This window comes from Patella vulgata, chromosome 3, assembly GCF_932274485.2.
Source record: "Patella vulgata chromosome 3, xgPatVulg1.2, whole genome shotgun sequence".
Lineage (NCBI taxonomy): Eukaryota > Metazoa > Mollusca > Gastropoda > Patellidae > Patella > Patella vulgata.
In genome coordinates, this window is record NC_065881.2 from 83,619,998 (window position 1) to 83,633,797 (window position 13,800).

The 13,800-nt window shown below is 35.3% G+C and overlaps 1 protein-coding gene across 1 annotated transcript; it reads right to left on the reverse strand.

Moving 5' to 3' along the window:
* Positions 1-11,009: 11,009 nt before the first annotated feature.
* LOC126816445 (F-box/LRR-repeat protein 14) lies at positions 11,010-13,505 on the reverse strand. The gene is made up of 2 exons (XM_050543024.2): positions 13,340-13,505; positions 11,010-13,031 (listed from the first exon to the last, which is right to left on the reverse strand). The coding sequence occupies exons 1-2, from the start codon at positions 13,361-13,363 to the stop codon at positions 11,142-11,144; spliced, it is 1,914 nt and encodes a 637-aa protein (XP_050398981.1). The 5' UTR covers positions 13,364-13,505; the 3' UTR covers positions 11,010-11,141.
* Positions 13,506-13,800: the final 295 nt, after the last annotated feature.

The window sequence follows — 13,800 nt, forward strand, 5'->3', positions numbered from 1 at the left end:
TTTTTGACTTTTGATTTATTTCCTGATATGAAACCGATTGGATACAGCCTTGATTTTTTTTGTGATTTTATGTGAGTCATTCATTTATGTGTATTCAAATTTTGTTAGCAAGGCCTGACAGGGACAGCAGTCTAGTCGTTTGGATGGGACGGAAAACCTGAAGTACGTGTAAACATTGGCTTGCATGTAAAAGATTCCTTGGTAGTTAGTATTTGATGTAAGAGTAGGCCATAGTGCCACTATCCGGGCAAAATTTAACTTGTATCACACTGTATGGCGCATGCCCGTCTTCATTAGCCCAGTAGGAGCAGTGCAGAAGGACGTTAAACAACATTTCATGTCATTTTCAATTTCTGTTGAAAGTCAAATGATTTTGGTTTGGATTCCAAGTGAAGATTGTGTGTTTCAGAATGGACAGCTTATGTTACGAGAGAGAAGGTCACACTGCTGAACATTGTTACAAGATATGCGACAACCCTTGTCAATCGCTCGGACGATTTAGCTGCTGTGGCGTATGTTTCGTTACCTGGCAATCTATCGTCAATTTCCGTTAAAAGTCAAATGATTTTGGAGTTCTAAAAAATTCATTTGGTTTGGATTCCGAATGTTACAAGATACATGTACCATGACAAAGTTACGTAACATGAGCTAAGGCCAGAATTATGGCCCTTGATCATTTTGAAAGATTTTGTCGGGGATCTATTGGCTAAAGTTCAAATTTAAATGGTCATGAGATGAAGAACCCTATTGATTTTCCACATTTTCTGATAACTCAAAAAGGTAAATTTATCATCTGAGTAACGGTACCTTATTTGTATAATAAATGTAGTATCAAGAAGATCTAGAAGCCAATCAAATTTTAATTATTTAATGGGTTATTACCCTTGGTTAGTTTGAAGCAACATGTAAATGCTCGGTTTTCTTCCACTGCTAAAGAACCCTACACGCAAGCAAATTATTGAAATAAAATTGAACCATATGTTAGTCCGAAATGACCTAGTTAAACCCCTCCCTCCCTCCCTCCCTCTCTCCCTCTCTCTTCTATTACCTACAAAAATATGTGAGAAAGTCGCGGACAACCCTTGTGGATGGATCCCACGACTTAGTTGCTGTGGGCGTATGTTTCATTGCCGTGCAACCCATCTTTAACACTATTTTATTAATTATTCAAGTATAATAAACCAAATGAATGTACTGTAATGGGTGTCATTAACAATAATAAGATTCTATGGGATGTCTAATTTGTAAAATCTAATTTTGTTGTCTATTGTGTGAAACCTGTCGGGATATAGGTTACTAGTTCAGTACAAATTAAATGCAACAAAAGATTTTATTTTTGTCCTACGGTGAACAAACCAACAATAAAATGAAAATTTTAAACCAAGTGGAAGTATTTTGGGTGATTTTCAACCATGTTAGTTTGGGTACCCTTTTTGCTCAATAATATTCATCCTGGGAGTATTGTCAGGCAGGTGGGTGTAGGGCCGCTGTCTGGGCGTATGCCCATCCTCATTAGCCCAGTCGCAGCAGAACAGTAGGAAAAATTCAGCTATTGGGAATTCTAATAGTGACGTCTAACCCTAACCCTAAGAAGCTTGTTTTACAAGACATTCATGTGGACCAGCTACTCACATTCTAAGTGGGGGTGGGGGGGTGGATGGCCGAATGGTTAGTGCGCATGTGCCCTGTATCATACGGTCTGCCATTGAGTTAACTGGCGTGGTTTCAATTCCCCAGTTGTATATGAAAAGGCCTGTCCAACTTCATGGGTTTTCTCTGGTTTCCTCCCACTGCTAAAGACCCCTACGCGCAAGCAAATTATTGAACTAAAATTGAACCATGTGTTAGTCCCAAAATGACCTAGTTTGTGTCGAGTGGAGGTTAAACCCGATTTCTCGCTTTCTCCCACGTTCTAAGTATTAAATACGCTAAAGACTCCTACACGCAAGCAAATTTTTAAAATAAAATTAAAGCATGTTGGTCCCAAATCGACCTACTTTTTGTGTGGATGTTAAAGTTACAATTTCATATTTTTAAGTTATATTTTTAAATTTATTAAAATAAAGCCTTAAAATAGATGGTATCTATAAACAGTCCTACCTTGTTGAAGAATAATCCTATTAATCCTATAATTCACTATTGCCAGTTGAGAAATTGTCAAAAATATCATTTTCAACTTCAAATTCCAACGTTTGAAGGACGCTAATGCATGGAGGCAATAGGAAAGCAAGGGAGGTAATTGTGTTATTATTTCCGGTGTCAATGATTTTTAAGGGTGGGAAATAATGCCCATGGTCGTATAATAGTGAGTTGATAACCTATTGAGCAAAAGACATAGAAATAATTATGTTTTGACTTTCTTAGAAAATTTGAAATTTCCGCTTTAACACGCTCTCCCTCTCTGTCAGCAGTAAACTAAGCATCTGTTGGAGGTTGGGTAGGTAGCCCAGTGACCTAATGTGTGCACCTTAGATCATAAATGTCTGAACATTGGTCTGCATGTAACAGATCCATTGGCAGTTAAAATTTGATGAGTAGGCTGTAGCACTGCTGACCGGGAAACATTTCCCTCATAGCACACTGTATGGTATATGCTCGTCTTCATTAGCCCAGTCAAAGTAGAACAGTAGGACATTAAACCCCATTTTATTTTATTTCCATGTAAATTATTGAAATAAAATGACCATGTTTATGTTGAGTGGACTTTAAACCCTCTATCTCTCTCAGCAGTAAATATAAAGATCACATAATTTATTTTAAGAGTTGGATGTTCGAATGTTTCCTCCCACGGCTAAAAGACCTCTATGCCTAACTGTGTTATTGGAATAAAATTATACCATAAGATAGTACTTAAATGACCGTGTTTGTGTTGAGTGGACTTTAAACCCCAACTCTCTCTCTCTCTCGAATGTTTCCTCCCACTGCTAAAGACCCCTATGCCTAAGCGTGTTATTGAAATAAAATTGTAACATATAGTACTTAAATGACCATGTTTGTGTTGAGTGGACTTTTTAAACACCATCTCTCTCTCCCCCCTCTCTCTCTCTCCCTCATAATATCTTGAAATAGTGAGGATGATTATGAAATACCAAACCCATCTGTTCAACACATTTATTTGCGTCATAAAAAAATGACCAACCCTTGAATGACATGTTCACCGAGCAACAAGACTATTTGACCAACCTTCCGTCTGATTAACCGTCACCTATATCTGTTGAATTACGATGTGTCATTGAGGAACTTTAAATAAACTTTATTTACTTCTGATAAGAAACCCAATCATCTGACATTGTATAAAAATATAACAAGAGCACTAATGGGCTTGTATAATATATATATATATATATATATATATATATATATGTAGAGAGAGAGAGAAATGGGGTTTAACGTCCACTTGACACAAACTAGGTCATTTTTGCGAGCAAGATTTGGTTTAATTTCATTTCAACCATTTAGCAGTGGGAGGACCCGGAGAAAACCCACGAGGTTGGACAGGCAACCCTACTCCTTGTCACGTACAACCTGGGAATCAAAACTACGCCAGTGAACTTAATGACAGATCTTATGATACAGCGCACACACGCTAACCATTCAGCCATCCAACCCCCTGTGTATAATATAACAAGAGCACTAATGGGCTTAGATGACCATCAATATTTTTGGACTATCAATCTGTGTGTGTGTGGGTGTGTATGTGTTTGTCTTTAATTATGGAGGACACACATTTAACACTGTATAATATAACTAAAGCACTAATGACCATCAACGTTTTTGGATTATCAGTCTAGTGTGTTTGCACATATTATATAAAATTAAGTTGAAAAAAGAAATAAACACATGTTTTTTTGGCTAACGTTTTCTGTTCTCTTGAACCTCTTCAGCCTATATAAATTTTGAACCACAGAATTTATCATTGTATCACATTTATTATATTAATATAATTTAACATATATAACAATTTAAGACTTAAAACAAAAGACTACCTGTAGTCCTAATCACTGGGTACTATTTCTGGTTACCTGTACTTTGAAACAGGAAAACCAACAAACTTAATTAAAGATTAGACATCATTGATAGTGTAGATTAGTAAAATTTGGCTGTGTTGATTTGTTTCTGTCTCGTGTCTACATTTAAAATTTTAGGTCCACAGTAAAAGCCAATACTGATATTTATCTGATTTTATGTTCAACACGAGACCCTCTCTAAGCCAAAAACGCATCAAATCAAGTTAATCTTTTGTAACAAAAATTTAATCATTTAGAACTTAATCCATTACTAATGGAAATAATACGTCAGAAAAATCAGATTCAAAACTCTGTTCTGGCCTTAATGAAAAATTATGCTCTAACTTAAAAAGATAAAACAGATTAGATCAACCAGACTCAACACATTTTCTGGCCTAAATCAAAGATATTACAAAACCAATTCAACACTTTATTTTGACATAAATAAAATAGGTTTAGGTCCCTTATATATATATAGTGTTAGTAGGGGCCCACAAACATTTTCCCAGTGGGGGTGAGCCATAAAAAAATCGGCCCACTCCACATAAGAAAATCAATTGTCGTAGTTAGTAAGTATAGCATTATGTCATTTTAAAATGACTCAGTTGAATATTGATTTATAGAGACTGGCATACTGGCCAATTTTCACAAACAACAAAAAAAACGTCCCACACAGCGAAAAAATTGGCCGTTGTTGTGTGCCCCTGAGTGTTAGTGTATATTATTAAATAGATATTTCTAAAACTAATTTATAATATATATAAATAATGCCCATACTCATGATGCACATAGATCTATTCTAATATTTATCTGATTGGTGCAGTAAAGTAACACTGTAACCCAGGTATCATTTAATCTTGTGTATCTAGAACTAATTTCTTTCACATTCGTTTAATATCAAATTTTTGTTTAAAAATTCGTAAAAAAAACATTTAAAATCACCATAAATCATCGAATTTGTACTTGTGTCCAGTTTAAAGATTTTGATAATGAGTCCAATTTACAAGTGTTTAATTTCTCAATCACTGTTGAAAAATAAACCCAATTGATTAATGATTAATGTTTGGACAGTGGTCGGGAAATTAAATACTTGTAAATTGGACACTCATTATCAAAATTAATCAGTCAGCTTTAAACTGGACACAAGTACAAATTAGATGATTTATGGTGATTTTAAACGTTTTTTTACGAATTTTTAAACAAAAATTTGATGTTAAACATATGTGAAAGAAATTAGTGCTAGATACACAAGATTAAATAATACCTGGGTTACAGTGTAAAATGTTAATCTCCAACTACCACAATTCAATTTATTTTTGTTGACTCTTTACAGATCTAAAAAATTTGACGATCAAATAACATCTTGATGAAATAGTTTCAAGAGGCAATAATTTATTGTTTTAATACACCAAATATTCCTTAATATAACAAAATTAATAAGTATCTGGAAGTATGTCTACCTGGTAGTCAGGTCTGGAAATATCATATCTACCTGGTAGCAAGGTCTGGATATATCTGATGTACCTGACTAAATGTCTGCCACTACTGATGTAATACATCTACCCAGTATATTGACTGGTGACGAGCATGTATTAATAATATCAATAAAACACGGACACGCTGTGCTTGTATAAATTGACAGACACGAGAGAAAGTGTTTTGACTATTGTGACGAGCATGTATTAATAATATCAATAAAACAAGGACACGCTGTGCTCGTATAAATTAACAGACACGAGAGAAAGTGTGCCGCCTACCTGACAAACCCTACATTTGTGTCTGGTATTGTCGGTCACAGATACCATATTTCCAGATACACACATAAATAAATCTATCTAAAATAATTAGTAATTTATTTAAAATATAACAAATAATCTATAACTAAAATTAATCGACCCTAACCCTAAGGTAGAAATTTTGGATGACCTTGGGTTAGGGTTAGGGATCACTTTACTTGTAATTTAAGATACATTATGTAAGTGCTAAATCTCTTTCTTAAATGTTATTCTATTATTTAAACATTTACATGACAAACCTGTAATCAACTCTCTAGACCATAAAATGGATAATTGAGACTTCTATTTATTTTTCATTATCTATTTTTGAAGTATTAAAGCAAGAACTACCAGCACTTTATCCAAATCTTACATAATGCATCTTTAATATTTAATATCAATTAAATAGTATAAGATTTAAAAATTTAACAATATAATTGATAATCAAGACTTTTATTCATTTTTAATTGACTACTTTTAAACTATTATAGCTCGCTAGCCTGGAGGTTGGGTGTTCGATCCCTGCATTGGCCGAGAAAATTCATCCAGATTTTGTCAGTGATGCAGGACAGAGGGCCTGACAAGGACAGCTGTCTAGTCGTTCGGATGGGACGAAAAACCGAGGTCCCATGTACACATTGGTGTGCACGTAAAAGATCCCCTGACAGTTGGAATTCAATATAAGAGTAGGCCGTAGTGCCGATGTCCGGGCAAAATTTCCCTCATAGCCCGTCTTCATTAGCCCAGTCAGAGCAAAACAGTACAGCGTTAAACTCTATTTCATTTCATTTCATTTATCCAAATCTTACATGATGTATCTTTAATATTTAATGTCAATTAAATAGTATGCATTCTCAGTCATTAATTATTTAAACATTTCACAAATTCTACTGATGCAAGCAATGCAAGCTCCTACATCTATAGTGCACCGTTTGTCCGTAATTTCATATGTTTACAAAATATCAATATTCTAATAGGCTGAGAATTGTCTCACAATTATTCAGCCTGCTGCCGGAAGGAGGGCTTGGCAAAGAAAAGGGGTGTAGTGGTTCGGGTTGGACGTAAAACGGGGGCCCTCCCATGTACTGCTCTTGTCTACGATATCACTCTTGGTGGATGTGGATGTATACGAACGAATGATGTACTGCTTGACGTGCACATCCCTCAGAGCTCACTGTATGGCGGATTCCCATATTCATTTTCCTAAACACTTTATTATGTTCTTTAAAGAAATAGAACAAAAGTTTAACTGTGAGAGGGGGGAAAAATTTATAAATAAAATTTTAAAAAAAACTTAATTTGGTTATAAAATAATTATTGTGGTTAGACTGGCATGTAGCAAAAAAACAAAATGGAGAATCTTTAAATACCTTATTTACAAAAACAAAATCTGGGTGAAGAAATAATCTTTATAAATACATGTACAGCCTACATGCAGAGTTTTTGTTTTGAAAAAATTATAACATCTCAAATTTAAACTTTTTTTTGTTCTCTGTTTTAGTGATGAGAATTTACATAAGTATACAAATGAAATGGTGTTAAACGTCCTACATTTATTTTCCAATTGGGCATATGTCTTGAAGTGTGCTATAAGGGGGATTTTGCCAAGACAGTGGCGTTTCCACCTAATCTTCGTCGAATTCCAACTGTTAAGGATTATTTAATGTGCATGTCAAGTTATTTTCATCCCATATGAGAGAAATGGGGTTTAACGTCCACTTGACACAAACTAGGTCATTTCGGGACCAATATATGGTTCAATTTTATTTCAATAATTTGCTTATGCGTACAGATCTTTAGCAGTGGGAGGAAACCAGAGGACCCAGAGAAAACCCACGAGGTTGGACAGGCGACCCTACTCCTTGTCACACACAACCGGGGAATCAACCCGCAAGTTGACTCAATGACAGACCTTATGATACACGTGCTAACCATCCACCCCACCCATATGAAAGAATAGATGACGTTCCTTGTCAGGCCCTCTGTCCTCTACCATTGATATGGGGAACTTTCTGTAGACAATATGTGCAGGCCCTCTGTCCTATCACTGATATGGGGAACTTTCCTGTGCCTAATAAATATGTACATTTACGATAACATGAATATAATAAATATCGGTCAAATTTCCTTGTTAAGGTAAAAACAAAATAAAAGTCGAGACCTGAAGATACATGTATGAACAGTTAAGCTTGTTGAAATCAAGCTCCTGAATGGCAAATATCAACTTTTTCCTTATAATACATATAGAAATAGATTTCACTAAAAATAAACACACTGATATGGATATACTACTTCTGAATTTTATCAAATGCTTGATAACGATACCTGAATAGCAAATGCTTGATAACGATACCTGTATGTTTATTGAAATGTAGCATGTTAATAAAATTCCGAAGTAGTATATCCATATAAGTGTGTTTATTTTTAAATATCAACTTTGATTTTATGCAGAAAAAAATGCCTTAGAAAACCATGAGTAAAACAAGCAAGCATTAAAACAACCAAGCCTGGAAATAGGGCACCTGTCTGAGACAAATTATCACTCAAAGTAAATATTATAATACAAATGTTGTGTAGTAATTTGTGTCTGACATAATCTGTGACAGGTGGTTTACAAATGTATGTCCAGGCTTCAATCTGATTAAAACATGGATCCTATTTCATTTTGTTTTTTATAGTTCAAAATTCCATTTTATTTGTCTGTACAGCACTAGGATCTGAAAGGGTTGTTATAAAACCCCGTTCTGGATGGCGTGAAGGATTAACCAATGGAACTGTCTTTTACGGTGACTTCTTAGTGTGCCATGCACGGAACTGTGGGTAAACCACTAGAAACGTCAACGCTGATTGATTAATCAATGTCTGACATCATAGGGTCAAAAGCCGCTCATACGACCCCTGACGCGACCTTCCAGTACAACTGGTCAGATCTTTATGTAGTGTAGGCCATCAAAAATATAAAAAATGAAACGAAATATTATAGATCCATATTTTAATCAGATTGTACGGGCTTGAAAATAAGGATACATATTCTGGTAATGTAGACTTTCAATTGGTCCAATAAAATTATATCTAATTCATTAATTGCTCCATGTGAGTTATTGCGAGACATTCAAGCCAATAATAGTCATATTTGCATTTTGTACAATATCTGATTTTCACAACTTAATCCACGCTTAATGTACTAAAATTGGTTATTTAATAATAACATCTGTTATTAAATATTACTTTCCCTAAATTCCCTTTAAAGATATTACATGTATTAACATATATCATATGACTGTTTGTCGTTTACGTAATATGAAGGTCAATATTACATGTATTGTATATTAGCAAATATCATATGATGTTTCGCCATTTACGTGATATGAAGGTTAACATTACATGTATTAACAAATATTATACAATGTTTCGTGGTTTATGTGATACGATGGTCAACATTTTGTTGTAGGACCATTATATAAATAACCGGGTTTACAAAATATCTAACTGGTGAAAATATTTAAAATAAAATAAACAATTTTAAAAAGATGAATATAAAACACAACAAAGTAAATAAATATTATTTGAAAGCCTCTAAAACTAAATGTTTTTTCTTTTTTTTCTTAAAAATGGCTATAGATTGGTGCAAATTAAAGGGACAATAACACTCTTGCTGGCTTGACAGTTCCAGAAAATAAATAATAGCCTTATTCTAAGTACTAGATGTGTTAGTGTCCTACCTGTTGTGTAAATTATCCATTACATCCCATTTTACTTGTCCAGAGGGTTCGAAAATATTTTTAAATCCAATTAAGTCACATTTGAAAAGGTCTATATTAGGCTTTTCAAATCATTTAGTTGAATTTTTCCAATTTTTTAAATTAGGTGTGTTAAGATGAAATTTGTATCATCAATTAATTGGAATATTGTAAAATAGTGCAATTTGTTGACCAGAATAAAGATTGGGACATATTATTCAGTTACAACAAGAGTGGTATTGAGCCTTTAAAAGGAAGGCTATTAGGAGCTTCTAATTGTAGGTCGGTTGGGGAGGTTCGCGAATTTCCAGAGTCCACATTAGCCACTTTATATAAATGAGTATTTGGGGGAATACTAATCCTAACCATTTTAGGAGACTGAAATTGGATCCAATTCCCTTTTCACTCCTCTTAAAAGGGTTCTAGTTAATGTTTCCCAAAATACTCATTTACATAAAGCGGCCATTGTGAACTCTGGAAATCACAAATCTCCCCTACTGGTATATATTTAGCATTCCCCAACATTATTCCATAGTTTTGAAGGTTGTGAAGTACGCAGCCAATCAAATGCAGAGAACAGAGACACACCCCCAGATGCTGCAGCACCGATATATTCACAATGACAACCATATAATCAGGCTGTTCCCAGTTAAATAGAGGAGGCTTCCGGGTTTAATTACTAAATGCCACCGAAACAATTGATGTGAAAGACGTTAGTATTTTTAGTTGAATATCACTGGAATAAAGAACTACATAAAATATATATCATACAAATTTATACATTTACAAATGTCATAGTATCAATACTTTAAACCTATAACATATATTTGAATTAAATGACACGTACGTGTAGGCTGTCACAATAATCATCCTCAATTTTTAGCACTACGATATACTGACTATTGTATGTGTATGCATCAAATTTACCATTCAACACAAAAATAAAAATATTTAATTTATACCTAATAATCACAATAATATTACCTGGGAACTCACTCGGCAAACCTCGAGAGATTCCGTTACTCTACATCTAGCCTCGGCTGTATGACGGTAAGTGATATGTACCTACGACTACACAATTGCGATATGGCACCGGTTTACTTATTAGGAAAACATACCACTTTTAAAAAGAAGTTATCAAAATTGCGTCATTTGAAGCGTGTGTAGAATTTTCGCTGCAAAGTTGTACTAGTTTGAAGAAAATCGGATAAACTTGAAAGAAAAAACAGCTTCAGACTTTGAAATATTTGTATGATAAAACATTCTTCAAAGGCGTTGCCAGGATCAACGCTGTTGGTAATCTGGGAACTTGAAAGTAGTTCCAATGGCAGACTTCGTCATACAGCCGAGGTTAGATGTAAGGTACTGGAATCTGCGGAGGTTTGCCCAGTGCTAGGAACTGAGCATGTCGTCATTGGAGCCATCTTGGAATTATGACAACATTATCCAAAATCGATGTCCGTCATTCGATGAACAATTGTCCATAGAACAAGTCTGTCCAATTTTTTATTGATTATATTTAAATTGGCAGAGCATCGTGCCAAGAAGATAACGAAGTCTATGCAAGCAGTTCCTGGTTCAAAAATATATCGAACAATATTCCTATATCAACATCCTGGTTAAAAAGCTCCAACCAATCTCCTCTGTACGTTCGTCAAACATTTGATACTCGCTTCCAATTTATCCACGCCCTCAGGTGTCATATTTTTACAGAAAGATACGTCAAGATGGCGTAGACGATGGCAATTCATTTGAATGTTATAAAGCGTCACGTTTGTCAAGAGATCGCAACTAGCCACATTGATATAAGTCAACCGTGGACATCTTTCGATCAGAACCTCCATGGCGGAATCTGTAATTTTTGGACACTGCTGAAACTGGATCTCCTCCAAGCTTGGGTTACCTTTAGCGATTGCGATGACGCTGGCATTAGTAAGGCCGTGAACAGACGACAAGTTGAGACTTCGTAACCCGCTGAATCTTATGACTTCCTTGACACTGACGTCTGTCAACTTCTCGCACGATGATAAATCCAAAGATTGAAGACCAGCGATGTTATTCAGGCGGCATCTTTGCTCTTCTGTTTTTACTCGGGCTTCCAACTGAGTTAATGCCAACTTTTTCTTCTGAAGTTCTCCCGTAGGTTTACGGAATATGGTGGATTCGTGCTTTCTACGTGTACAGCGACATTGGCCATGGTCTCCGTGGTCGGCATGTGTGTCCATGTTCAGATCGACATTTTCAAATCCGATCAAACCCAGATCGGTTATTTCCTTGCACCATGTCAGGCAGAGATGCTTCAAATTCTTTAGGTTCTTCGAGATACTTTGAACGCTCAAATCTGTCAAGGGAAAACAGGAACCTAAGTCCAGATATTGTAGTCCTGGAACGTATTTACATAATTCAACAACTAAGTCGTCTGTTAAGGAACTGCAGCATCGCAGATTCAGGTGGGTCAGGTGGCTCTGGATTCCGCTACACAAACCCTGAATCAATCCGTCGCTCGTCAAATTATAACACTCAGACAAATCCAGGACATCCACACAGGGGAGATTTTTAAGCGTTTTCGCAGAAACATCCGAAATACGCAGGCATTTCTTTGTCATCAATGTCTTTAAATTGTTTAAATTCGACGTAATGGCCAGGAGGCCACGATCTCCAACATCAATACAATAGCTGACGTCTATTTTCTCGATATTTTTCTGGTTTGAACACATCTCGATTATTCCCTCACTGGTTAAGTCTCGACAATTAATTAGAATCAATTCTTTCAAGTTTAATCCTTCCACGTGGGATATTTTAGCAAGAAACGGATCCGTTATGGAAATGCGACTCAAATTCAGCGACTTTATTTTTTCTTTCTGCTTTTGCAAGAAAAATAAAATGTTCCGGAATGAAAAAATGGCCGGGCTATCACAGACCTTTGTGTCCTCTGGATAATAAGCGTGGCTGTTGAAAGTAATCTGAGCAGACGCTATGGAAAGATTTTGTACATTCTGACAAACGGATACAATTCTGTTAAACGTGGAATCGGATAAAAATCGAATGGAGGAAAGTGTCAAGGTCTTAACGTTCTTTAAGGAATGTTTCAAGAGTTCGACATCCGAAGGCTTTTCTAGAATTTTTCCGGACATGAACAAGGAGTTGCAGCAAGTGAGATCTAAATTTTCTAAATTTGTAAAATGCGACACAAGCGATATAAATGTCTTCTCCGTGATATTCGCTCCTTTCAGCGATAAACTTTTTAAACCTTGGCTGAGGTTTTGACATGACTGGATCAAATTTTCATTCGAGCTCAGTGTGTTCTCGATTTGATTGAGAACGAGGTGGGTGAGTTTTCTCCTAACCAAACCCTCCGAAACATCTTGAGATGAAATATTTCCGAGAAAATTGACGACAATGTCCTTCTGTAAACTTGGATCTAAGGAGGCTTCGTACCAGGAGCGGCAAACAAGGGAGGCTTCTTTTCGATCAGAAACAGCTAAATATTTAAATATATGGGTTACAACCTGAAAAATAAAACATTTTATTTTTAAGAAATTAATTAATGTGTAGGCACCCCCCCGCCCCGCTGAATATCATTTGTGTATTTTTTTTTTTTTTTTTTTATCACTTGTAAACTGCTATAGGTTGTCAAATTTCTAAATATACCAACAAAAATGGTATGACATCTACAAGGTCTATTTTTTTTTTTTTATATATATATATATATATCCTTATAGCAAGGACATTATATAATAGGGTTTGACAACTTGAACTAATGTTTTAACTGATCGAACTTGCAAAAACTGAAGTCGTTGATGTCATCTCAACTTACCTCGATTGGTATTGAAGACGCCATGTTTAAATTTAAAGTCTTCTAGACGGATTTACACAGAAAATAACCAGTAACACGCTTTCCTTGTTTGTTGCCTTCTAGATTTCGACTTGCATCAAGATTATCTAACTCGAGTCACAAGTCAATGACAGCCCATTTGTTTACATTTCAAAATCATGTGACCTGCGAATGACAGATGGTTGTAGTCGTAATTGCCCAGGCGTTACACGATGAGTTATTGCAGGAGAACCGCACCATACATAGTAACAGCCAAACAGAAACTCGGAAGACAAACCACATCGCACAAATAACACGCGGTATTTTATAAGCAATAAATAATAAACGTACCATTAAATCAAAGGAAAGGAGCCGACTAAATTGTCTAGTCTGGATTATCAAGACACTAATTTGTCTATGTCGTTATTTTTTCCAAAGTATTTTGATGTCAGTTTATAACATTA

Coding starts and splice junctions, on each gene's coding strand:
- LOC126816445 (XM_050543024.2), bottom strand. CDS start 13,363: ATGGCGTCTTCAATACCAATCGAG. Junction 13,032..13,339: donor CGTCTTCAATACCAATCGAG/GTAAGTTGAGAT, acceptor TTTATTTTTCAG/GTTGTAACCCATATATTTAA.